Source organism: Alternaria incomplexa, assembly GCF_024043165.1.
Source record: "Alternaria incomplexa strain BMP 0042 chromosome Unknown scaffold_9, whole genome shotgun sequence".
NCBI lineage: Eukaryota > Fungi > Ascomycota > Dothideomycetes > Pleosporales > Pleosporaceae > Alternaria > Alternaria incomplexa.
In genome coordinates, this window is record NW_026249858.1 from 1273523 (window position 1) to 1298930 (window position 25408).

At 54.1% G+C, this 25408-nt stretch overlaps 6 protein-coding genes across 6 annotated transcripts; 3 read left to right on the forward strand and 3 right to left on the reverse strand.

Annotated features, from left to right (window-relative positions):
• Positions 1 to 4469: 4469 nt before the first annotated feature.
• Positions 4470 to 6767, reverse strand: AMTR1 (Transcription activator amtr1; the record flags this gene model as incomplete). Its single annotated transcript, XM_051436327.1, has 3 exons — positions 4470 to 6418; positions 6469 to 6698; positions 6748 to 6767. The coding sequence occupies 3 exons, from the start codon at positions 6765 to 6767 to the stop codon at positions 4470 to 4472; spliced, it is 2199 nt and encodes a 732-aa protein (XP_051290121.1).
• Positions 6768 to 7611: 844 nt separating this feature from the next.
• POB3 (FACT complex subunit) lies at positions 7612 to 10274 on the reverse strand (the record flags this gene model as incomplete). The annotated part of the gene is made up of 5 exons (XM_051436328.1): positions 7612 to 7881; positions 7932 to 8004; positions 8051 to 8656; positions 8707 to 9435; positions 10228 to 10274. The coding sequence occupies 5 exons, from the start codon at positions 10272 to 10274 to the stop codon at positions 7612 to 7614; spliced, it is 1725 nt and encodes a 574-aa protein (XP_051290122.1).
• A 1639-nt stretch (positions 10275 to 11913) lies between these two features.
• J4E90_006785 (uncharacterized protein) lies at positions 11914 to 13134 on the forward strand (the record flags this gene model as incomplete). Its single annotated transcript, XM_051436329.1, has 1 exon — positions 11914 to 13134. The coding sequence occupies one exon, from the start codon at positions 11914 to 11916 to the stop codon at positions 13132 to 13134; it is 1221 nt and encodes a 406-aa protein (XP_051290123.1).
• A 143-nt stretch (positions 13135 to 13277) lies between these two features.
• On the reverse strand, positions 13278 to 14462 carry J4E90_006786 (uncharacterized protein; the record flags this gene model as incomplete). Its single annotated transcript, XM_051436330.1, has 4 exons — positions 13278 to 13750; positions 13803 to 13999; positions 14049 to 14393; positions 14449 to 14462. 4 exons carry the CDS (start codon positions 14460 to 14462, stop codon positions 13278 to 13280), a joined length of 1029 nt encoding a protein of 342 aa, XP_051290124.1.
• A 3675-nt stretch (positions 14463 to 18137) lies between these two features.
• On the forward strand, positions 18138 to 18669 carry J4E90_006787 (uncharacterized protein; the record flags this gene model as incomplete). The annotated part of the gene is made up of 2 exons (XM_051436331.1): positions 18138 to 18232; positions 18309 to 18669. The coding sequence occupies 2 exons, from the start codon at positions 18138 to 18140 to the stop codon at positions 18667 to 18669; spliced, it is 456 nt and encodes a 151-aa protein (XP_051290125.1).
• A 4205-nt stretch (positions 18670 to 22874) lies between these two features.
• J4E90_006788 (uncharacterized protein) lies at positions 22875 to 25340 on the forward strand (the record flags this gene model as incomplete). Its single annotated transcript, XM_051436332.1, has 1 exon — positions 22875 to 25340. The coding sequence occupies one exon, from the start codon at positions 22875 to 22877 to the stop codon at positions 25338 to 25340; it is 2466 nt and encodes an 821-aa protein (XP_051290126.1).
• Positions 25341 to 25408: the final 68 nt, after the last annotated feature.

The following is a 25408-nucleotide window of genomic DNA, read 5'->3' on the forward strand; positions in this document are numbered from 1 at the left end:
CAGCTAGAGCGCTGTGCTAGAAAACAGCAAAGGACGAGCTAGGTTCTGTGCCCTTCCCGTGGGACCATTACGTCGCATTCGTCTCGAATGTCGCATTCAGGAACATGATGTATTCGAGGAAGACCCACCACCTATGGCCTCAGCTGCACCTCTACCTGACCCAAGCCTCATCCAGAAAACAATTCTCCTTCTCCCAGCGTACGGGATAACGCTATGCCTTTTCGTATCGTGGCGACAACAATTTTCCTCACCGATCAATGCGCAAGTGGAGCGATGACATGGCCCAAAGAAGAAGGATTGATTGCGGCGGAAGGGCCGTTCCAGCTCTGCCGGTGTGCGTAGCCGTAAAACGTACGACTTTTCTTCTTTGTGTATGCTGCGAGATTGCCGATACCCGGTGTTGGCTTAGATCTAAGGTATGGTGTTGATCAATGCTTGGTACTTCAGGCGGCAACTAGCCTTTTTGGGCAGTACATGGGCGGGCTATCACGATGTGGTGATGTGATGTTGTATGTTTTGCGACTGGGTTGAAGAATGAGATTGCGAGAATGATAGAAATTCTCGTAGGGACTTGGAACTGATAGCGAGAGTGAGATGTGAGAATGCGCATTGTTGCATCTTCTTGCGGCTTGAGCTCTGAAACCTTCTGCATCCTACTCTTGCTTGCTTTTTTTGGGTCAGATAACTCCTACGTCGAAGTGACGTTGAAGGCCTAGTCTTGGGGAGAGGACTTGAAGACAGAGATAGTACGAGGCTAGAAGCTGCTACGAAGTACCTAAATTGTGTTCGACAGACTTGAGTGTAGGATTAGGAGTAGAACCTCCTCTTCAGTTTCGGTGTAGCAGTTTTCGGATTCGGGTTCGCATACGTCTTCTCAGCCTTGCCCGCCTTGCTCTTGCCCTACCTAGATCTTCTCGAAGTATGGCAACACATACTGGACACGACACTATCCAACGCCTTCAAATCCAACCTCAACCCTTTGAGAACTTCTCTTGCTTCATGGGTGCGAAGCTCCAATAACCTTAAAGATCCCCATTCCGCCGAACGGCTCGTCGAACTTCGGCAGCGTCCAGCCGCTCGACCGCTGCCGCCTCGCAATATTTTCGGCATCGGCCTGAGACCGGCATATACCGTTATACCAGCTCAACGTCTTCATCATGGCGACAGGAACTGCGCTGCAGCCCAAGGATTGCAAAACGAAAGCTGCACGTGGGGAGCTGCGGAATTCCTTGCAGTGACGTCATGGGACCCCTCGCATCCATGGATGGATCTCACCAACGTCGACAGGGTTATCGTGTGACCGTCTCGTCAATACTTTCCAGGTATCAAGCGGCGCGATTTACCTTTGCACCCACATCCCACGTCTCAGATACCGGGGGAGGGGATGTTTTCCCTCGAGGGTGAAGATTGCCCCCCTCAAGGTTCGGTCTTACTAGAGTATGTCATGCATGCCCACGGTTGATTCCGTGACAACGGCGAAAACACTATGAGCCCGCGACATTCCACCCACTCCCCTACCCCGGCCCGGTTCCAAGCACATGTCAACAGGACAAAACATTTTTGGCTGACGCACGCACGGTCCTCCGGTTCCATCGTTCCGTCGGATAGATCTTTCCAACCAGCTAACTGGGATTCAGGGACCCGCCAATTTACTTACCGCGACCCCAAGATCAACACCCCTCATCAAATCATCGATTTGCGATGACATCGCCACCCCAGTCGCAGACTCAGACCGAGGTTGGCCGCTCTCTCTGCCAACAAGGTCGGCGATAACAGCTTGCGGTTGATACGAAACGACCTCAGCCTGCCCGCGAAGGTGTAATGGATATTGGCAGTCGGCTAAATCGGAAGCAGGTAGCCGTTAGCGCGACAACGTGTTTCTCAACACCACCAGGGCAAGCGGGATGTGGAGGGGTGGCTGGTAAAGCTCAGACCGGCTACCGTGGCCGTCGTATCGCACGCTGTCGACAGCGCCCAGCGTTGCGGCGGTCAGTGAAAGCGAGAGCTGAGGCAAGATGCGACATGAACCGAGGCGCTCAACAGCATACTTTGATCCGCGTACACAGCCTCGTGTCTAGTTCTCAAAGGCCATTCGGTTTCCAGACTGCATTTTGAATTCGACTATCGGCAAATGCCTGCATGGGCCATCGAGATGCCGTGGGGGATTGCAAAAGCTGGTATCGGCGATGGATCGGCAGCAAGCATAGTGAGTACTCTGGAGCAAGTGCAACTATCAATTGCTTGGACAATGTCTTAGCTCGAGCCCAACCACGAGGTATGCACGTTGCCATGCATCAAACTATCTCGTGCATTCTTCCACATACGGCCTAACAGGGTGCTGAGACACCTTGCGCGAGCGTCTTGACCTACTGTTCCGTTGGCCGAGCTAGAGATTACTAGCGGATTGAAACTCCTGTCACACTTTGGAACGAAGTTTACGCAAGATTATTCGAGACATATCACAGGACTAGGATGCGATGGCTATTTCGGCTGTACAGAGGTCCGCAAACAATCATCTCAAAGCTCAAAGCAGTAGATCCATACGTCATAATCAGACCACAAATCTCACACCTACTTTACGCGTGTTGCGTTCCATCGCCCAACTCACGGCAAAACCCCGGAGCCGCAGGTGCTGGCCCCCAAAAGGGGAATCCGGTGATCCCTACACCATCAGCCTGCCCGCGCACTAACGAAATGCATGAAAACCTGCAGTAGCGTGCACTACGCGCCGTTAAGCCTCACTAACCTGCAGCAGGAAATCTTCGAGAAGCCCTTGTATCCTATCCTTCGCTTATCCATGGTTTTCATGGCTACGCCATCGTGCATAGTGGGAGCGGTGTCTTGCTTGCATGTGCATAGGTGCCGTAGCTGCAGCTTTAAGATTAGGAGACCTGGGAGACGCAGCCACCGTCCGGTCAGGTCAAACATCGACCAGCTAGCGTAGTCACAGCGTTGCGGTGTACAAGATGCATAATCTTCACGCTGTAAACGCGCCGTGGGACGCCCACAGTGCTCGTCGGCCATACTTTACACAGCGAAGGATTCAAGGTGCATGAGAGTGATGTCATGGAGGCAGTTCCCGCTCGCCAGCCAGCAAACGCGTGCATATTCAAGGCGTGGAGTTATTGTGCATCATCAGACTACCAAGCATCCTCCACAAAAGCACCCCGCCAAGACACCGAGCAGGGATACCCTGATGCTAAAGCCCCGACTCGTTACGAGGCACGCACGCACCTCGTCTGTTCCCGTCCCAGGCGTTTCCTCTAGGGACCAAACTCTAAACCACGTTTCTCTATTCGCCGAGAGAATATCACCAGAGAACGCGTCCGAAGCGATCAGCGACGCCTGCCACCAACCTCACAATTACGTGTCTTGTGACAGCAACCGCATCACGGATTGCCTAACAAGGTGACGGATAAGGTGACCTGTGATATAACGATCTTCGTTGCGCCGAAGCACCGCCACATAGGACCGCGGGCAAAGTCTCCGATTAGCAAATTGGAGCACAACAACCATGGGTGTCTCAGACATTGCCAAGGTATAGCACGCATGTATTCAGGCGTGCGTCATACATCGCCAATCCATGCTCGAGCAAATTGGGCCGCCGTGATTGCAAAGAAGTAGGCCAATATATGCAGGGCTCTCGATTGTGTCTCGCGCGTAAGTAGCCATCCGGTCGCGAACCGGATCCGCACTGGCGGCGAAGGCGGAAAAGTGGGGGTTCAGATGAGACTTGCGCTCGTGGTCAAACACCGACCGGTGTAGCAGCGTTTGCTAGACAACCACAAGTCTGTCTTCTGGAAGGAAAACTCGTGCGTATAGTTGAAAGTGGAGGAGCTAGAATCGTAGTTTACAAAGTGGGTATGGGGTACGGATCAAGCTACCCGGGTAGAACGGCACAGGCGGTAGCGGTCAAAGGGTTCAGCTTCGAAATGATGTTGTCATGTTGTTTGGTGCATCGTGACTATAGGGTAGGGTTGAGCGAGTTTGCAGGTCACACGTGCAGACAAGATACGTGGGCAAGTAAATTGGTGTAGAGCCTGATAAGCTTCTGTGGTGATTTTGTATATGTGTTATCTAGATTGGAAGGGGCTAATACCGCAATCCTGATTTCTTCTAGCTATCTAACCTTCTTTCTACACGTCTCTTGAGTAATCTGAAGCTTGCAGCCCGTGCGGTCGCATTGCAGCAGACCGTCCGATCATCGGCGCTGCGCTCAAAGAGGCCTGGCAACATGTGTCGGCTTGGAATGACAGTTCGTGTTGCTCTAGTCTTCCGATAGTTCCCGCACCATGGACAAGGGCCAGGCGCACGCTAGTGGCTCCTCGTAGCAGGTACTCTGCATCCCAGACTAAGCTGTCGGGAGGTACCTAGACTCATGGCTGAAGCTGACAGCAGGCTGGCGGCGGGCTTGCTAAGGGCCCAGGGGACAAAGTTTGTGGCTGGTTGGATGCCTCCAAGTGGAGTGCTCATGGTACCAGGCCCTCTGATTCTTCGCCTTGCCACTGCTCGAATAGCTGGCGCACGCGGTAGTCGGTCGCCCAACCAATGTCCGACTCAATGTCTCGTAGGAGATGTAATACGACTTGGCGCTCTCGAGCATCGCTGAGGCACTGACCCGCAGTGAACAGGGGCTGCACAGAGTGGATCCGGACCGCTTCATCTGACCGAGCGAGCGAAATGCCAACAATTTCGCGGCTGTGCTTCTGGCACATGGCCAGAACGGACTGGTACGAGTTCATGCGTGCGACGACGGTGCTGCGCCCCTGGGTGGACTCGTGTGGCTTGTTCATGAACAGGAGAATCTGCGACATGTGGTATGTCTGCATCGTCGAGGCGCACATGGGAATCGAGTACCAGACCTCTGCAAACATGGAGGCATTATCGTTGTTGAACATCGGTCCGGACGTTTGGGCGGGTGCCACCCTGGCAGAAGGTTTGAAAGTCACCGGTAGTCCGTCGTGCCACACCTGGAACTGCTTGCGGAGACTAAACCAGTAATCCAGAAGGGTCCGCTGAGGAACGCCAGCCCAACTCATGCCGGCTTCGTTTGAGACTTCGTCTCCCGCAGCCATGAAGTTGACTAGCTTGGCCATGAGCCAGACCAGGGCGTTGCAGATGAGGTCTTCCCTCATCACCTTCTCCTCGTCGGGGTAACCGGTTGCTGTCGTGTTGCTAGGCATTATGTAGCCTCGCTCGTCGATCATGAGGCCAGCCTCTCTCCACAGCGTCAAGTCATCGGTGTCTAGCCTTGTGTTTGTCTTGTTGATGAAGGCTGCGAGCATGTCTTGTCTGGCAATGTTCCAGAACGTTGCTCGCCGAGCTTTTGATGTGAAGTTGAAGTTTGCGGATGGCATCGATGATGTGGGTGTTGGTAGTTGTAATGGCATAACATGCTCTTGTGAAAGGACAAGGAGGGACTTTGCACCATTCAGGTGCTTCGCCCAATCCGAAACGGAAGTGTCTAAGAACTCATAGACACAGAGAATAGCAGAGGCGGCCAACAGTTCGTCGGTGTTTGCTACGAATGAGGTGTTGCTGGAAGTTCGTCGTCGTTTGTGTGCTGGTCCGTCGTAGGCGGAGTTTTGCTGTCTTTGCTCGCACTCTGACTCGTCGGGAGAGGAGGCGACGTCCATCTTGAGAGCGTGCAACAGTAGTGACACAGCAGTATCATAGTATACCGCTGCCTTGTGCTTCCAGTCGACCAGTGGTGCCTCGGGGTACTGCTCCATCCTAGCTTGACGCGTTACACTGCCTCCCATAACAGGCTTACGACCCTGAACACGAGCAAGAGCCTTCGCCGCACAGGCAACAGCTGCGTACTTGAGTAATGGGTTGTCACGCGCCTGTACGGGGACGTAAGACGCGAAGTAAGTGCCAAGGTCGAATAGGTCCATCCAGTAACCGGGGCCTTCTGAGAACCACCGGAGAAGGAACGCGATTTCGTGGTCATCTTGAGTGGACATGCTGACGTCCGAGCGAGGTGGTGATCGCCGTGAGCTTGATATTGAAACTGAGCGGTGCATGTGGTCGGCCGAGTCGTACGGTGAGTTGAGGCGAGGGTCTATGGGCGGCGACGCTGTGGAAGCTGGGAATTCCATCACGGGATGTATTCTTCGGTTGCATAATGATAGAGGAGGCGAGAGTGGGGTGCCTACAACAGATGCGGGTGGTGACTGCATCAGTGGTGGTAGACTTTCTAGGTCGGGGGTATAACAGAAAGGAACGCTGGTAGGAGGCATCTCGGGCCCCATGCTCGATGGTGTGCTGGTAACTGAATGGAAGTTGCTGTGTGTGCGCCATGAAGGCAAAGAGCGAGCCTCGAATGGGCCAGGCGACTCCATGGAAGCTGTCGACATTGTGTCAAAGTCGGGTGTCCCGGGATCCAGGTACGGGTTGGTGGTGTTGATGAAGGTGACTGGGTAAGGCGTTAGCCAAGCTACATGGGTTACGTGAGACAGGACCTACCATGCTTGGGGATATCCATCCAGATGGCGTCCTCATCGAATGTGTTTTTGTAGGCGTAGAAGCCCTTCAGCGAGTTCTCGTCCCCTGAGTCTTCGCCGTTCATGGAGGCATTGTGTTGGTGGCGAAAGACGATGCCTGAGGATGGAATGCATTCTCTTGAGGCCTTGGTGCATTGTCCGCACACGGGCTTCTTCTCATCACACTTCAGCTTCCGCTGACGGCAAGTGAGACTGCGGGAGGCGTCAGTGGGCGACGACGTGGAAAGACAGGTCGACATACCATCCGGTTCGTGATCGCATTTCAACGTAGTTCAATCGTGTGGGTCTTGATGCGAAAAGCTTAAGATATCATAGCCTCGAGCCGAGGGAAGTGGGTAAGAAAAAGCATCCACATGAGTCGGAGAGAGCTGCCCTATATCTATACCAGTATGTCGCGGGCGATAAAGCGTTTGATACTCGATGGTTAGATGCGGGGTCTAGCATGGGTTCGCGCCAGTTGCGGATCCACCGTCACCATGAGCAAGGTTACGAAAATCGACGAAAGGCTTGCTCCTGGGCTAGTGCAGTAATCTGAATCGCGCTCGCGTTGCTCAATTTAGCTGGTGTGTGAGAAGCCAGACCTCAGTGTAAGGAACTAACCTGGGCCCGCCGCGCCCACGCCAGGTCGCGTCAAGCGCCGCAGTCAGCCGAGCCATGGCCGAGTTGCTATGCATACACCACTTGCAGACGCTGCAGACGTGCGCTGGGGGAAGACTAGCCGGATTATGGACGCTAACTTGCCACTGAATTTAAACTTTTCTCCTGGTCGCTGCGCGTTCGGCTAAGGATGCAGGTCGGCCCTTCTACCTGGACTACCAACGCATTAGGGGCGGTTTTCCCTGTCTTCGCAGCCGGAACTTCACTTCCTACGACCCCGCCAAGAAGCATAATAACCTATGGGAAATGTCGGAATAACCTCCACGACCTGAGCGAGCTTTGACGATAAGGCGCTGGAAGCGTTAACAGCGGCAGCGCGATGAACCTCTCTCATCATCGCATTTCCCAATCTTCGATGAGCACGCAAGCATCGGATGCTGGTGCGGCCGCCTTCACCGCCGCCCACCCGTCCACCCGTGCGCGCTTACGGTTATTGCAAGGGCTGTCGCTATTGCGACACCTTCTGCTTCTTCTTGGGACGTTCTGGTACCGCCTCGCCGGCGTCACTCTCCGCATCTTCCATTTCAGCATCGCTGTCGGACCCGCTGCTCTGATGGTCGGAGTCAAATTCTTCGCCAACCTCCGATTCCGAATCGGCCTGGAAGTCCTCGTCGACACTTTCGTCATCTTCGTCGGCGCTACCGCGGTTCGCTGGAGCTCCATCGTCACTGGACGCGAGGTCTTCGTCTTGGAGAGCAGCTGCCAGAATGGCTCCAGACTATATCGTTGCGTCAGCACGTCTCGAGCAAAAGGGACAATGTTACTTACGTCGTCCGCCATCTCGTTCTTAGTCTTGATGCCCTTTGCACGGAAAAAGTTCTCGAGTGGCTGTTGCTCCTCACTACTTGGTGTTAGCTCAGCTTTTCGGGTTGTGGAAGTAAACTGACCGATTGATGTTCGAGAACTGATGTTCAGCCATGCCGTTCTTCATGCTGAAAGTGATATCAAATGTGCGGCTGGCGGCCATGGCTCCACCAACACGCGACATGGTCACAGAGGCAATGTTGTCCATGCTGATATATGTCGCAGGCTTAGGGATGAACATGAAGGCCTTGTCGAGGCAGAACAGATGACCCTCGTTGGCCTTGATGGAACACTTGACACCCGACTGCTCGTGGTGGCTGATGAAGTCGCGAGACGGCCTGGTGATGCGCTTCCCACTGAGTCCCCTGAAGATATCTGCCACAACTGTAGCAATCGGGGCTTCATAGTGCGACTGAAGCTTGTCCTTGTACTTGTCCTCCAAAAGGTCTCCCTTCATGTTGAGGTCGAGATTAACTTCCTCATCGCGCTTGAACTGCATTACGAGGAATGGGTATCGCGTCTGACCCTGGCGGAGGGGAGGATCGAGACCGACGGTGATCAAAGTGTGCATGTCGTCGGGTTTTGGCAAAACCATGAACTTCTTGACCGAGTCGAACTGAATCTTGTAGTCGTATGTTTTACCGCGTAACCGGAAGGAGCTCTCGTACATGTCGATATCGAATCGACCTCTGCCAATGGGTCAGTACTTCTTCCAAAACTACAGATGCGAGTGCCATACCTGGGAGTGAGATGTAGGATGTCCAAGAAAGTGGCAAATGTGTCACCAGCGACTTCTCCAATCTCGGCCTTCTCCATCAGCGTCTCGTAGAACAGGTTGGCGGCATTGGTCTCCTCGACGTCCTCAGCCCCAGAGGCGTCCTCGCCGTCCTCTGTCTTCTCCTTCTTCGACGCAGTACCGGGTATGTAGAAGCGCATCTCGACAAGCTGGTCGCGGGCGCCTGCCGACTTCTTGCCTCTGAACCTTGCGCCTCCCAGATTTCCGTTTGCGCCAGCGTCGCCATCGGCAGGCAACGAGAAGTCGACGGCGACTTCGTTCTTGCCCGCCAAGTTCGTGTTGGACACTTCGGTGTAGGGGACTTCGAAGGCGGGGCGGTTGGCTACGTTGAAGGTGAGTTCGGCCTTCCCAAAGTCGGCCTTTCCCCAGTTCCAGCCACGCAGCGCATGCTCCCGGTTGTCCAGCCCGATGCCGTACCAAGTCTTGAAGACTTTGGAGACGCGGTCGAAATCCTCCTGCTTGAAGCCATCGAGTTGTATCACGCCGTCGTTGCGCGAGAGAATCTTGACTTCGTATCCGCGTGATGCTCGGCTCCACTGCGCTTGCTGGATCTGTGACTGGTCGCAAGTGTAGGTTTCGCCGTTTGCGGGCTTCCAGCCAAAGCCAGAGTCGGAGAATCGAGTCGCGCCAGGCTTCCGCGAAAGGTTGAGGTAGATGTCGTTGAACGCCTCCCTGCGCTGTGTTAGCTTCGCCTGTCAGGTCTGTCGCGGACTTTGATTTCTTACATGTTTGCGGTCGCGTCAGAATATTGTAATACTTGTGAAGCAAGACGACCACGGTAATGGGGAGTTGAAGGCGCGACGGAGGGAAGTCGTTACCGGCAAGTTGGTGCTCTCACTTCGTAAACGCGCTGTTTGCTTACCTAAATCCGCTAGTTGCAGATCGCACGTGATAGCGCGATTTCCCTCGCGTCTTATGCAACCAACTTCACTTGCTACTTCCATCTCCATGATGATGGCACGGGTACCAGAGAGTCATTGCCAGTCTTGCCTGGAGTTTTCAGCTCTTTTGTCCCCCCTAAATGCATTCGCTACTCCTCATCGATCGAAGTAGGCTGCACCTGAACAAGCTCTTCCCACATTAAGCAACCGCGAATCCTTCATTCAGCTGTATCATGAGTTCTCCTGGTGTCATTGGTGCTCGATACCGCGACCCAGATCATCTTGCTCGTCGACAGTTCGAACGCATGAGCTCCTTTCTACTATCATTACGCTTCCAATATTCACGATCGCTTCATATCTTTGAGGCATATGATGTAAGCGTAGATACTGCGATTTTTATTCCTGGATCGACACAACCCGAGACAAGCTATGAATTCTTCGCCCGGGTCGTTGAGCGGTGTTTTCACCAGCGCGCTACAGCTTTTCAAATGACTGGCCAACGTCAAGGAAATACTGCCGCCTCAGCGCCTCTGTCCAAGCAAGCCATCCCGCGAACCATCATACCTTGCGCATTTCGCCTTACAATCGACTATCCGCACCTGATCGCGCCAAATCGCTTGACTTGTCCATGGTTCAAAGGACTAGACTCTGCTTCGCCACAGAGATCAGGCTCCTTCAGTCTGAAGACAGCATATTATCGATTCATAGTTTTGTAGTCCGTATCGCAAATGTCAATGGCAGCAAAATTGGTCAACCCTTGTTCACCCTCTTCTTCGAATCAGTTTGTCCTATCAGTTTGATAAGGTTGAGTCATTTGCTGAAGGTTTCACATCACGAACTGGATCGTCGACCTGTTCTGGACTGTTCACTGCTTGTGGCAACATGCCACGTCAATTGCGGCTATGCATCCCCTCTAGACTACGGACCGCAGCTCATTTCGCCTCAAAGCTAATGTCATCACATGTTTCTAGCTGCATCACCTTTCCCTATCTCCAGCCAACAATCCACTTGTTTCGTCGCGCACAAGGAGTTTAACTTTAGGAAGGATGGATACTGCCTCGCATGTGTACGCTCTGGTCATCAGTGTCCATTTCTCAAGGTCGCAGTCATTGAGTTTAGACTGACCACTGCGCTGAAACCTTCAATCACTTGCGTCAACGTGAATATGCAATCTCATCACTTCGGCTGCGGAGCGTCTAAACGCCCTGTACACTAGCTCCTGAGCTGAGCTGTTTAGACGGAAGTTTGAAGACTTCGTAAGTGACGCATGCTGAACTCGGTCCGGCTGTACCTGACGCAACTCATCCCTATCTGGCCTTTGGAAGAACGAGGTCTGATTCGTTGAATTCATCAAGACGTTACAGATACGTCGTTTCAATGAAGCGGCTTGGGTTCTGGTCGATGGATACATGGACTGTAATATCCCTGGGCGTACGTGTGCACGCCACTAGAATGCACGAGATTAGCCGGATCAACGCACCCTTCGATTACATACAATGCTCTTCCAGCCCCCACAGCTGTTGCGGTCAAAGTGATGAACATTCGCCCGAGCATTTGCCCCAGATTAAGGTGTCGACGAACGACAGTAGCGTACGGCAGGAGTATACTCCGCGAGGTGGTAAATGTCGCACGGGAACTCAAAATCTCGTACGTTCTGTAGCCGAAATATCCAATCCTAATTAGGTCACTAGGTGAAATGAGTCCACCTTCTCGGAGTTGCATCCGGATGCTCTTTTATACTGTTCCGCCTCGAAACGAATTCTGTTCATTTTCGGGAATCTTGAACCGAGGCTTCTCATCTCGTATCGGTCACTGCCTGGGCAGGTTTTGGGGAATGTACAATTCATCGCGATCTATGTTCGTCATATATTTGAATATGCCGTGCGGAAGTGATGGACACTCGGGAACGGTGTAGTTGTTATGAGCGTGCACCCAGGTACGTAACGAGCTGGGTGAATTGCGAGCACTAAACAGCTGCAGGACGCTTCGTTAAGGGAACGGGCGCTTTCCTCAGATTCAATGCACATAAGTTCTCGCAGTTGCGATACTTCTCATTCGAGAGCGTCTCCTTCCGTATGAGTCGTATGAACTGCGGAAGGTGCGGTTGGCTCGTCGTCTCTAGTTCGCCTCTGGGCCATCGCAGTACCATGGGACGGCGGCTGAACGCATCTAAACAACGATGCAGAGCAAGGAAACATTTACGATGATGTTAATTGAAGCATCTAACAGAAAGCTCCTATGACGTTATCTGGTGCCTGTCTTACTCAGCATGCCCCTCCAGGTGAGCTCGGAGCTACCCCGCCATGCCGGTACTTCGCTCAGCTCCTTCGACACGACCGAACACCCCCATCATGACACCATGACGGATACGAGCGCACAACAGGCTGAAAGCCACTATTTTGCCAATGAGCCCCCGCCAAAAGATCTCAAAACGAACACGACACTTGCGCGCGAGTTCATTACGCGTCATGCCGACGAGGGCCGTCGTGTCGTGCTTGTCACTTCAGGTGGCACTACAGTGCCTCTAGAGCAGCAGACAGTCCGCTATATCGACAACTTCTCGGCCGGTACTCGGGGAGCCACCAGTGCTGAGTACTTCCTCCAAAATGGCTATGCCGTCATCTTCCTGCACCGACAGTTTTCGCTGTTGCCTTTCTCACGACACTACTCGCACAACACGCGCTCATTCCTGGACTACATGAAGGAGGAAAATGGACAGGTAGTGGTGGATGAACAGCACCAGGACCAGATGTTGCGCGTGTTGCGCCAGTACACGGAGGTCAAGCGAGAGAACAAGCTATTGATCCTGTCATACGTGACCATCACCGAGTACCTGTGGAATCTGCGCGAGGTTGCGCAACTCATGCGTCCACTTGGGCCGAAAGCCATGTTCTACTTGGCCGCCGCCGTGTCTGACTTCTTCGTACCCCAAGACCGCATGGTCGAACACAAGATACAGTCCAACGAAGAGTTCCACCAGGGCCCAGATGGCGCCCGTGGGGGCGACGTAAAGCCACCGGCTGCGCGTACTGAAGGAAAGAGTCTGATCATCGATCTCGAGCCGGTACCTAAGTTCCTCAAGCAGCTGGTGGATGGCTGGGCGCCCGATGCGATGATTGTGAGCTTCAAGCTGGAGACTGACCCTGCCTTGCTGGTTACCAAAGCCAAATACGCCCTGAACAAATACTCGCACCATCTTGTAATCGGAAATCTACTAGCCACTCGGAAATGGGAAGTCGTGTTCGTGTCCGTCTTCGATGACGAAAAATGGATACGCGTACCCACCAGCCGTAGAACGAAGAGCTTGTCAGGAATGCCATCACTTGTCGGGTTGGCCGATCCCTTGACCAAGAAGGACGTTCAAGCAAGCGAATCACTTGCAACAGAGAAAGGGGTACCGCAGGGCGAGCCTTCTCTGGAAATCGAATCTCTTATCATCCCCGAGATTGAGAAGATGCACACCAAGCTCATAGACAAGACCCCTGCATAGCAATCCCAGACATGATGAGCAAGCGTTGTTTGTACTTTGCCTTCCACGGCATGTGTTCCGATACGGGTCATTGGATCGCACGGCATCTTACACGTGTTCATCAGGCTTTCAATCTACATATTACATTGATTTTACCGCATTGCTCACTCTAGGATGACCCTCCACTGTGCCGAAGTGTGGCGTATGCTGGCGCCCCAAATAACCAACAAGACAGCACCGATGCCGACTATGCCAGCGAAGACCCCAGCCAGGGTACCGAAAGCTCGGACAAAACCCGCCTCTTCAGCCCAAGGGATTACACCGAAGAGGAAGCCAAATGCCACGATGTTCTTCAGCCCGTTCACAAGCAGCAGTACGTCCGAGTTGACTGGAAATGCGCAGTCGCTCACATACGCTATAGTGATCGTTGGCATGGCTGTGAGCGCGATCGAGATCATGCCGTACCCAAAAAAGAGCGAAACCCACGACATGGCGTTCTGAACACCGTAGCCGAACACAAGACAGCCTGCTGTTGTGATCACCAACGGAATGCCCACCAGGTATAGTCGTGTTTCTGGCTCGTAGATGCCGAGCATTTTCCTTGTTCGCCACCTGCACCACGCGTCCACGAGGTCACCTGTATTCAATCAGCACGTTTCCTGGCTACGTGGTGCTCAATTGTGACTTACCTCCTGCCCAAGCCCCGATCACATTGCCCAAAAGGCCTGGGATATTGATCAGGCCGTTGATCTGTGGGCTCCAATTGTACGGAGGTGCTTGCAGCACGAACGGATTGAGAATGTTGACCGCGATGGTAATGACCAGGGATATGGAGTAGCAGAGAAACGCGTATATGACCGCGGGATACACGATCATCGGCCACGGTCTGCTAGACGTTAGCATCGGCTTCCCCGCCCCGCTGAATAAATACATACCGTATAAACAGCTTCACCAGACTCGTCTCCGAGACGCCACTCCACAGGCTCAGCTCCTGCCTCCATGTGTTCTTTACCTCTTGGTGCAAGATGCGGTTACTCGATTTTGGGCGAAGATGTTTCTCTTCCGCCATGACGATCTTATCGTTTGAAGGACAGATAGCCACACCAGCGCCTTTGATATGCTCACGCGCGTATCGAGTCTCAGGGACTAAGAGCAGTATCGTGAGGAAGTTGAGTGCGGTCAGAATTGCAGCAATCCACTTGTGCCATCGCCAGCTGAGGTTCGTCGCGATGAAGCCGCAGACCAACGGTCCCACCGTATTACCACCTGCTATCGCGTTCCTGATGCACAGTCAGCGTACTGAAAAGGGTACATAGGGAGGGGATATATGCTCACATATAGAGACCCATCTTGCTGCCTCGTTCATGCAGGAAGAACAGGTCCTGGGAACACTCAGTCAGCTCGTCGGTCAAGATCGCTCAGCCCATTGCCCTTTGATTGGGTTTGGATATGAGCAAGTAGTACAGGATTACTCACATTGACTATTGCAGCACCCAGAGCTTCTGTAGAAGACCCTGCGAACGCGGCGACAATATTACTCCACAAAAGGCTCTTGAACGAATTCGCCATGGCGCCCCAGACGCAGCATGCGCACAGCAGGGCACTGGCGAATACGAAAACCGGTCGTTTCCCGAAATGATTGGCCATTGGTACCCAGAAGAAATTGAACACGCCCAAGACCAAGACGGGGTATAAAAGTAGATGCGCAGTCTCGTCCATCGGCTTATCAAACTCGAGCGAGAGAATATGGAACGCTGGCGCTAACCCTGCGATCGAATAGTTTGTCAGGAAAGTAAAGGCGCACACCGAAGCGAATGCGACATGTTTCTTCCATCGTGGCCAGCGGAGAGGGTCGTTCGGGTCGGTTGGCGAGGGTTGTGGGAAGAGGACGATGTCTGCCGGTGCACTTTCACCATACCCAGCTGCAGGCGCCGAATTAGCTCCGCATTCGAACGGACAAAGACGAGCATCACCGTACCTTGTTGCAACACCACCGTACCGTCAGTGCGATCTAGAGCCCTCAGGCTGGTGAAATGGAAGCCCATCATAATGTCAAGAGCCTTGGAACCAGCAGTAATCTCGACCTTGGGATCCTTTACTTCGGGTAGGAAACTGCCACTCAGAACCAGGACCAAGCAGGTGCGTCGCTATCGCTTTTAGTCTTGTCTTTAATGGGCGACATGGGGAGCACCCAGCGGAAGGTAAACATTGTTGACATGTGGTCGGACGCATGCTATGTAGGGCTTACGGAGTTCCGTGCAAGGCAAGATTACAGGTGCAGACTAGTCAACCAGGAAACTTTCCAAGGTTCTCACGCGCAGCAGGCGCCAGATTTGTTGATATACACATGCGGTCGTGTCTCCATGCTTGCTTATTTGGTTGGCTGAATGGAGATGGCTAATATGGGTATGGGGTCTGTCTGGTGCTGACATGCTGGACGTTCATGCAGTCCCGGGACATGCGGGGCCGGTCGAGATCCCGTGCCCACCATGATCGACGGCCAGACTCGATTCTGAAGGCCCTTCTCTACAAAAGAAACGCTCAAGTGCCATGGGAGATGCCGGACTGAAAGGCAGTAGCGTATATTCGTGCTTCGACTGCCGACTGCCACGATCCCGTTGCGTGGATCAGTCGATGGCAATGTGAATGTCGATTATGGTGTCAACAACCAACTTTGGCAGCCGTGCCAGTCCTTGTCGTACACACGATCGGTGGTAATCACGACTTCGTGAGATTGCGTCGCCATGCGCTCATCTCTTTGCTTTGTCAACCTGTGAGCGCCCTCAATCGCTGCGCCTGTCCCTCATGAGACGACCTTGGAACGAGTCAAACATTCTCCATGTTACTGCGGATGGAGATTCCCCGAGGTCTGAGCTAAGGCATCTCCACCGCGCGACGAGAGGAGGCTTGCGTCATGTCGGAGACTTATCGATCACTTTAGTGACGCTCAAGAAGCCGTGCATGATTGTTGTTGCGGCGTCATCCCGTCCCGTCTCGCTAATCATCGCGCCAAGCCTACCAGCGTGAAGGCCGCGGGGGATGCGACCTTGGAACCACAACTTCAACTCTCCACCCAAGCATCCCAACTAGCACACCACAGTGGATTGACTCGGCTTCTACCGCTCACGTTATCAAATCACGTTGCTAAGGTGGTGGTCGCGCGGCCAGTGCTCAGACGCTCGACGATACGGATGGAAGCCGAGCTATGCTTCCCGAATGCAACGTTGGACACATCGCAGAACATGACACGGAGGGGCAGTTGAGATGGATCGTATGGCGAGTGATCGATTTCAGTGTGAAAGGTTTCCTTCTCTGATGACGCTGACGTTCGCATCTAAGGCTTTATCTGACGCGACAGCTCGTTTTTCCTTACGCCACAACGTCTCGGATTGCGCGCCCAGTCGTCATGAAGCTGTAAATTCATCTTCGTCATATCGTCCTCTTCAGATTGCGACACGAATCATGTGCGGTCTTTTCTTCTTCCCTCGAACAATGAAGGGTCTCAGAATGAACATGGAGTTACGTTTCAATGACGCCGTACGACAAGAACGAGATCCAATACAATACCCCACGGCCATGTCTACGACCGCACAAATGAGTCCAAGTGACACGACTTCTTTGCTAGCTGAATTGGGTGGATATACTGCATTTGTTCCGATTCCCCATGGCGTCCGTCAAGAGGATCAGCAGAGCCATCAACGCGCGCTGCAAAGCATACCGCATGCGCAGGCATATTTGCATCGTTTTAGAGCGTTTCTCGACAGACGCCATCGCATGCTGACAAGACAGTGCTTCCTTGCACCTTTGCTTTTCGCCCATGAACCCTGCCCATCGGGTCCACGGTGACGCCTTGCGTTGCACGGCGTGGCGCTTATTGGACCAAGCACATATCGCATTCCCGCTAAACAGCCAAAGAGACGCGGAGATCTTACTGCTACTGCACGTTCATCGACCGAAGATCAATAGAGTACAGCGCTGTCGAATCCGCGGATGCGGCGCAACGTGACGCTTGATCCTAGCCTACACCAAAGTCTCTCTATCGGAGTGTATCCCCGCCACCGCCAAAGCATGGTGACTTATTTGGATTAGACTTATAACCTGATAACCACCCTGTCTCACCGCTTGGCCCCGGTACCCTGGACTCGCACCAGTATATATCGTCTACGAACCCAGACTCTTACCAAAGTTTCTTTGCATCGTAGGCCCAACACCTCCCTTTCCTCACGCTATCACTCCTCACCATCTCCAACACTGAAACATAGTCGCTATATGGCTACATCGACAGTGGCCAGACTCGCGCCCCAGAACTCTCCAGCCCTAGCAAGAAACCCATCACCTCTCATGGATCCCCGACCACCACCAGGAAATCCAGCGACGACTGCGGAGATGTGGGATAGGTACGAGAGGCAAGCTGTGGAGACGGCCAGAACGAGAGAGAGGACTATGCAGCCACCACAGCCCCACCGCATAGTGATTCCAATCAAAGACAAAAGGCATAGACCAAATGACGTTTCACCGACAATACCAAGCTTCGACTTCAGAAGACGTGGCCACACAACAGCGGTCTCGACTACACTAGCTACCTGCAAGACCTGTACACTTCCTATCACCTATGTCTCTGGAGTTTGCGAAAGTTGTACAAGAACCATCATCTTGCCATCTTCCAGCGGCGAAACCACTCCGCCTATCAGTCCAGCCTCTCGGAACTTCGCCTCTACTGACCTTATTAAATTGCGCAAGAACTCATATGGGGAAGATGTCAACATCCGAACATCAACAACATCATCGCGACGAACGTCGTACTGTCCACTACCAGCGCACCTTGCAGACCCCTCATTCCGGCTGTCCACACTACAGCCACCCCCCGAACTGGAAGCTTTCTCCAACGACCCCATACGAAACAGAAGAAAGACATCTCTCACAGACCCCAACGAGCCATTCCTCCGTTTACAAATCGCGCAACAAGCACCTTTACCCCGGTCTACAATGAACTCACCACCCATAACCCCTACATCACCACCGCCATGGGCAACCCATTCTCGCTCTTCCACGCGACGATCCAGTCTAGCAAACGCGGCAATACTGCCAAAGCCCGCCTACCCACACGCGCGCACCGACAGTGTAGCTTTATCAGAATACAGCACCCTCTGCCCCATCCAAACCACACTAACAACCAAACTGGACAACACAACCAGCGCCTGGGACGACTGGGATAGCGACAACGATGACGCGGATAGAGCGGGTCTCGCGAGCTGGATGGGCCGGCGCAAAACCAAGGGTCGAGGTAGTGGGCCCAGGGAAGGCAAAGGTAGCATGGACAGCACTGAGAGCGACAACGACGCCACGAGGCCCAGTCTGTGTTTGCGAGAGACACCCAAGAAGGCAAAGAAGAGCATGAACATCAGTAAAGAAGATCAAGGTTTAGAACGCGCTAGGATTGAAGCTGCGGAGAATGCGAGGGCAAGGCGGCGAGACGCGGAACAGAAGCTTGCGAAGAAGAAACCGAGTGGGTTCATCAGGGCGATTACCTGTGGGAAGAGCGATACTGATGGTTAAGTTTGTTTTACGCGGTTACTGCTTTCCTTGCGTTTTGGTTTGAGCAGGGCGTTTATCATGGGCGATATTTTTAAGGATGATACCACGCAAAAAGGTTGGACTGGTGTTTCGGTATTGGGCTCTATGGTATACATGTTTTACGACTACATAGGCGATTAAGCTATCTTAACTCATAACGTATAATATATTATTCAGAAGAAGTTCATATTCGTTCGTTGTCACTTGCATTGTCATCGCTTTCGCGATCTCACTCAGCGATACATTCCCACTTCTCCCAATAACAGCGCGGAAGTATCATCACAGACCCATCCACCCCATTCATCCCGAAAAATCCATCCCTACATTCCCAACCCCATACTCGAAGCCAACACACACACCCTCCACCGCTAAACGCCCTCCTGCACATTCCCGCACCCGCATCCGCATACCTACCTATCTACCTACCTTCCTATTCCCGTACCTGCTACCGAAGTCGCGTACACCCAGCCGCGCGCTCCCGCCCAGTCCACCCGGTAAGAGGTGAGAATGCGGGTAGGCGAGCGGTGACCCCATTGCTAGTCTTCACAGGGTCGTTGGCCGAAAAGCCGCGTAGGGGGTGGTAGGGGTAAGCGAGGATGCTGTGGGAGGCGGTGATGTGGCCTGGGGTACGACTGACGAGGCGGATGTGTTGAGGTGGGGTGGGGGGTTTAGAGGTCCGGTCGTATGGTGGAAGGTGAGTTGGGGGATATTTGGCAGTGGGGTGAACCAGACGGTGGAGTGGATTGCGATGAGCTGCTCATGACAGCTTAAGACATCATCATGGCCCTGCTACAACCTCATCCACACTACCCATCACCATCATCATCGAATCCCTTCTACCAAGCCCCTAACACCACCTAACACCCTCCCACGCAATGTAAAACCCATGTATCAACGTCGCTCCATCGCCCGCCTCGACCGAGGCCGTGGACATCTGATCAAGCTGGTAGTATGTGAAATGCGGATGTCGTGGCTACGCTTTGTGCTGCAAAGCATCGGTGAGGTCACCATACTGAATTAGACGCTCCGTTGTGTAACGTGTTGCGGGGCTGAGCGGTTGTAGGCGAGCGTTACACGAAGGGGGCGGGTGGGCGGTCTGGGCTTCTGAGGTTTGGGGTTGTTTGTGCGTGCGTGCGTGCGCTGTGTGTGTGGTTAAGAATGTGCGCTGTATCTGGATGGTTAGCTGTAAGTTGGCGCTGAGGTAAATGATGGTTTTGCGCAAGAAGGTAGATAGCTGGACAGGCTGCGATGTCGCAACTTCGAGATCGTAGTCCACGCTCGCGCATCACAAGTGGCGGTGTGGAGGCACGATAGGCGTTGGTCACGTCTAACAACTCGTCGCACTGTGGCGGACGCACCTACAATCGCTTTGAGGTTGTCGGTGCACATGTCAGCTGCCAGTTAGCAGGGCGAAGATGTCAGTTGTTTCGGATATACCGCCTTGACCTTGGCTTCTAGGAATCTTGACTGAGCCCACTGCAGGGTGTGCTTTCGACGACAAATTACAAGTGGTGATGAAAGGGCCAGCTGCATGTTTCTGTTTTCTTCATCTCCTGACATGCGAAGACGGATAAATCCGCGCTGTAGAGTTTCGAGGTTGAAATGTCGTTCTTGGCCGCGTGCGACATGTCGAAGTTAAAGTTTGATCACACTTCAATCTCCATATGGTTTGATAGGTTGACAGCGGGAGAAATGAAGTGATCCAAAGCTGTTGTCAACTCATCAGGCGACAGGCGAGGGTTGGAAGTTGCGAGCAAGTCGACTGAGATTGTGTAGCTTCGCACGAGCGGGTAAAGTGAAGGTTGGAGGTCTCGGGCGGACCGAATGTGACTAACAGTTAACAGTTACCAAAATCGTCTTCGGTTCTGCACCCCCTAGTCATGACTATGATATTAGCAGTAGGAGAATGCGAGGACCACGTGATGCTGACCGTTGGGTTTTGGGTTGAATTACCACGCCGGCATCCGGTCACTTGGCCCAACGTACTGCACATTGCTACTCCTTTTCAAATGAGAAGACGTCATAGTCCACAATCGATACGAGTCGGAACTCACGAGGTCCGAAATTTCGACGAGACAGAAGTTGCGGTGGTGTTGGCAAGCTCATGCAAGCTCAAAACTAGCAGCAAGCCTTCCAATAGTTTGGGGCCCATCAACGACGGGCTGCTGGCTACTTCAACCGATGCTGCCGCGGATAGAAAGGTACCTGGACTACCGACAAACACCACAGGGCTTGCGGGAATAATGGCGCGGTGCCATGAAAGCCCGAGGCGTGAAGACAAGGAAGCATGGAGCTGTTTGAGACGCTATTCTAAATGGGTACAGCTTCTGACTTAGCCCTGCAGTATGTTTTGATGAGCTGTCACAGATCACGAACAAAAGAAATCGCTGAGCGCAAATATGTCAGAAGAAGTCGGGTGTCGGCACACAATCGGGAATTTGTGAAAAGAGGGGTAGGCGACGAGCATGGAGGTCGTGGCGGTGCTGGACGAGGTTGGTGGCTGCACGCCTTGGTGAAAGTTAAGGCGGTCGGTCAAATCTCAGTCCATCGGTGTTGTTCCGGCATTGGCAGTCAGCAAAAGGCGCGACGCCTGAAGCATGGTGGATGCGATGGCATTGGCACGGTGGCGTGAGCGTCTCTCGTGATCTGCCACGAGGTAATTTCCTTACGAACTGCTCATTAATCGATACGCGGACGGGCCAGAGATAGAATTGATCGTCTTGCATCATCGTTGCCTGTCGTTGCTTGTAACCGACCGCGCGGATGTCACCAAAGCTTGTCGCTTCGTGTCGGGTCCGGAGAACGCGGCACTGGTGATAGTGATGGCCCACCTTGTGGGCTAGAAGGATGGCCGGTGTGTGTGGGAATACGGGAGCGGCCAGGGTCTGAGAAGGCCCGCCGGAAACTATGAAAGCGTTGTCTGTGAGGACGGCGTCAGCAGCGTCAGATTTATGTTTGTTGACTGCTTGAGCGCTGCTGGGCGCAGGGTTTTCTTTGACCTTTGACGCAACACGCAGGTGCGTGTCTTGGTGTTGCCAGTGTGTTGGTCGCACCTTACCCCTGACGCAGGTTGTTCTGTCAGACTAGCCGAATCGGGCGGATCTGTGGGGTCGCTTGTTACCGCATCGGGACAGGTGGCTGCCAGGCGAGCCGTGGGCGCAATCTCTTCGACGCCAGCTGGCCAGCGCCTGAAGCTTATCTGGCTCTAGCGAAGGCTTGAGTTCTTCCGTCTGCTTGGTGACAGCGCGACAACGTTGGCAGGACGATCCTGCGCTGGCGGTTTAGGCCCTGAGTTCTGCGTGCCTTATCAATAGCGCCGCTGTTGCGTTCCACCTTTTACGAGGGCACATGTGGACGTTCAGCATCACCATCCCCACCACATCATCGGATCAGGCCCAGCGCATGCCGCTTGCCGTGCTCCCCTCTCGTCGTGTAATGCGAACCAATCCATGCGCCCAGAAATAGAAGCTCGACGAGGCCAATCCCCGCGATGATCTTACCGCACAGTGCTCGCATTGGCTGCGCTAGGGTGGAGATTGCCGCTCGTGCCCCTTAGGGCTGTCCTGAGCAATACCGTTATTGGTCGATGCGTCCAATGTGTGCCTGAATTTTCCTTTTCCAGTCGCAAATGGCCGACGCGATGACTAGCATGGCTGAACGTCCTTCGTATACGCGGCATCGTCGTAGGTACTTGAATCTGGGCGCGCCCGCTTCTATCCTCCTCACCTCCATCGCTGTAGGCGCATCTCAAGTACCTGCCTTCAGCACTCCATTCTTTACCACCTCTCGGCCGCTGTCACTCGTTTCCAGCTGCCTTGACCCCATACAGCAAACCTCTAGTAATACTTAATTTGTTTTCGCTAGGTACGTACTTTCCTTGTGTTCTCGCTACCGCGCGGGGCTCCGCAGCCGCTTCCCAAAATACGTTGTTCTGCATGCTGGTGTTGGCCTTCTTTTTCGCTACACCAACCTCGCCATGCGACGACGTCCTACCCGCCCGCCAAAAACCAACTCCATAAGCGTTGTGCCGCCGCCCCTGGACTATCAATGCTATTCATCACCTACTTATACCCCTGCTATCCTCATTCCATAACGACATCGCGGATGATTACCCGGCCACATCTGTCGGCTTACACACTCTTTCTACCACACTCGTTTCTAACACCCTGCCTAGGTGAACCCTCATAATGAAGGCTTCTCTCTTCGGCCTCGGCGTCCTCGCCGGCCTGGCCAGCGCAAACATCAACTTCCTCTGGGTCAACCCCACATGCGACCACCTAGACCCCAACACCCTCTGCCTGACTGGCCAGCACTGCGACGAAACCGACTGCTGCGTACCTGACCTAAAGAGCGAGTACTCCAAGCTCGTCTCGCGCTCATCGCGCTCATCTCTTCGCGTTGTTCCCGCCAAGAGACAGGCTGCCAAGTACTCTCAGGACGGAAAGTGCGGCCCTGCTAACGGCAACCTCCTCTGCGACCCAAACAGCACTGTCTACAAGGGCACATGCTGCTCGCAGTACGGCTGGTGTGGAAGCACCGCCGCTCACTGCACTCAGGGCTGCCTGTCTGGCTGTGACAACGGTGCCTCCACGCCCGCTCCCACCAAGGCTGCCACTTCAGGTGCTGCTAAGCCCAGGGACGACGGCAGGTGCGGAAAGGACTTTGGTGGCGCTACATGCGATGCCAACGGTGCTTACGGCGGCTGCTGCTCGTCTTACGGATACTGCGGTTCCACCGACGGTCACTGTCTCGCTGCCAACGGATGCCAGAACGGATGCAAGGGCGCCACTGCTACTCAACCCGCCAAGGGCAACCCAGCCCCTGTCAGCAGCCGTCCTCCCTCTACCACCACCTCCGGCGAGCCAGTTCTTGGTAAGCCCTCGACTGCTCCCGCTTCCAAGCCCACCGGCGTCGCCACTACTGATGGCAGCTGCGGTGCCAAGTTTGGTAACACTGTCTGCGGTAACTGGGCCCAGGGAAGCTGCTGCTCCATGTACGGCTACTGTGGTAACACCACCTCTCACTGCGGTGAGGGTTGCCAGAACGGTCCCTGCCTTCGCGCTCCCTCCGTCCCTGCTCCTGCTGCCAGCCCTGCTCCCCGCGCCGCTAAGCCCGGTAGCATTCAGCTCAAGGGCCGCTCCGGTGTCCCTGCTATGCACGCTGGTCTCATGCCCAACGGCAAGGTTGTTTTCCTTGACAAGGTCGAGAACTACACTGAACTGAAGCTCGGCAACGGCCAGTACGCCTACTCTTCCGAGTGGGACCCTGTCACTGACAAGCTCACCCCCTTGGCCTACAAGACCAACGCCTTCTGCTCCGGTGGTATCTTCCTTGCTGACGGCCGCTTCGCTTCTCTCGGTGGTAACGCTCCTCTCGACTTCATTGACCCCACTGTCGGTGATGGTTTCAGGGGTATCCGTCTCCTCAAGCGCTCTTCCTCCGATGCTTCTCTCGATGGCCAGGCTTGGAACGAGCCCGGTCCTCAGCTCGACACTCCCCGCTGGTACGCTTCCGTCCAGATCATGCCTGACGACTCCATCTTTGTCGCATCTGGATCCAAGAACGGCCTTGACCCCTCAAAGCCTGAGAACAACAACCCTACCTACGAGATGCTCAACGCCGACGGTTCTCCTCGCGGAGTGAGCAAGAACATGGAGATCCTCAGCAAGAACCAGCCCTACTACATGTACCCCTTCATGCACCTGATGAAGGACGGTAACCTGTTCGTCCAAGTCTCCAAGTCTGCCGAGATCTTCAAGGTCGAAACCGGAAGCGTCGTCCGCATGCTGCCCGACCTCCCCGGTTCCTACCGTACCTACCCCAACACCGGTGGATCCGTCATGCTCCCTCTCTCATCTGCCAACGACTACAACCCCGACATCGTCATCTGCGGTGGTGGCCCTTACCAAGACATCACTGCCCCTGCTGACCCATCCTGCGGCCGCATCAGGCCTCTCGATGCCGACCCAGAGTGGGAGATGGACTCCATGCCCGAGGGCCGTGGTATGGTTGAGGGAACTCTCCTCCCCGACGGTACCGTCGTCTGGGTTAACGGTGCTCAAGAGGGTGCTCAAGGTTTCGGTGTTGCTCAGGACCCTGCTCTCGAGGTCCTCCTGTACGACCCCAACCAGCCCAAGGGCAAGCGCTTCACCACTGGCCCTGCTTCCACCATCGCCCGTCTCTACCACTCTGTCGCTCTCCTCCTCCTTGACGGTACTCTCCTGATCTCCGGCTCCAACCCCGTTGAGCAGCCCATCCTCAAGCCCGACGCCAAGAACCCCTTCGTCACCGAGTTCCGCAACGAGATCTACACTCCCCCTTACCTCCAGGGCAACCCCACCCGTCCCTCAGCCGTCCAGATCTCGCAGAAGGAGCTCAAGGTCCAGCAGCAGTTCAACATCAAGTTCAACGCTCCTGCCAACGCTCAGAACGTCAAGATCTCGCTCTACTACGGTGGATTCGTTACCCACTCCGTCCACATGGGTCACCGCATGATCTTCCTCGACAACACCGGCTTCAAGGCTGGCGCCACCGCCCAGAGCTTGACCGTCACCATGCCCCCTAACAAGGCTGTTGCCCCTGCCGGTCCTTACGTCATCTACGTTGTCGTTGATGGTGTTCCCGCTATGGGACAGTTTGTTCACGTTTCGTAGAATGGGGTCTGTGAATGAGAATTGGATGAGACGAAGATGTTAGCTGATTGCGATAATATTCCTTGTAT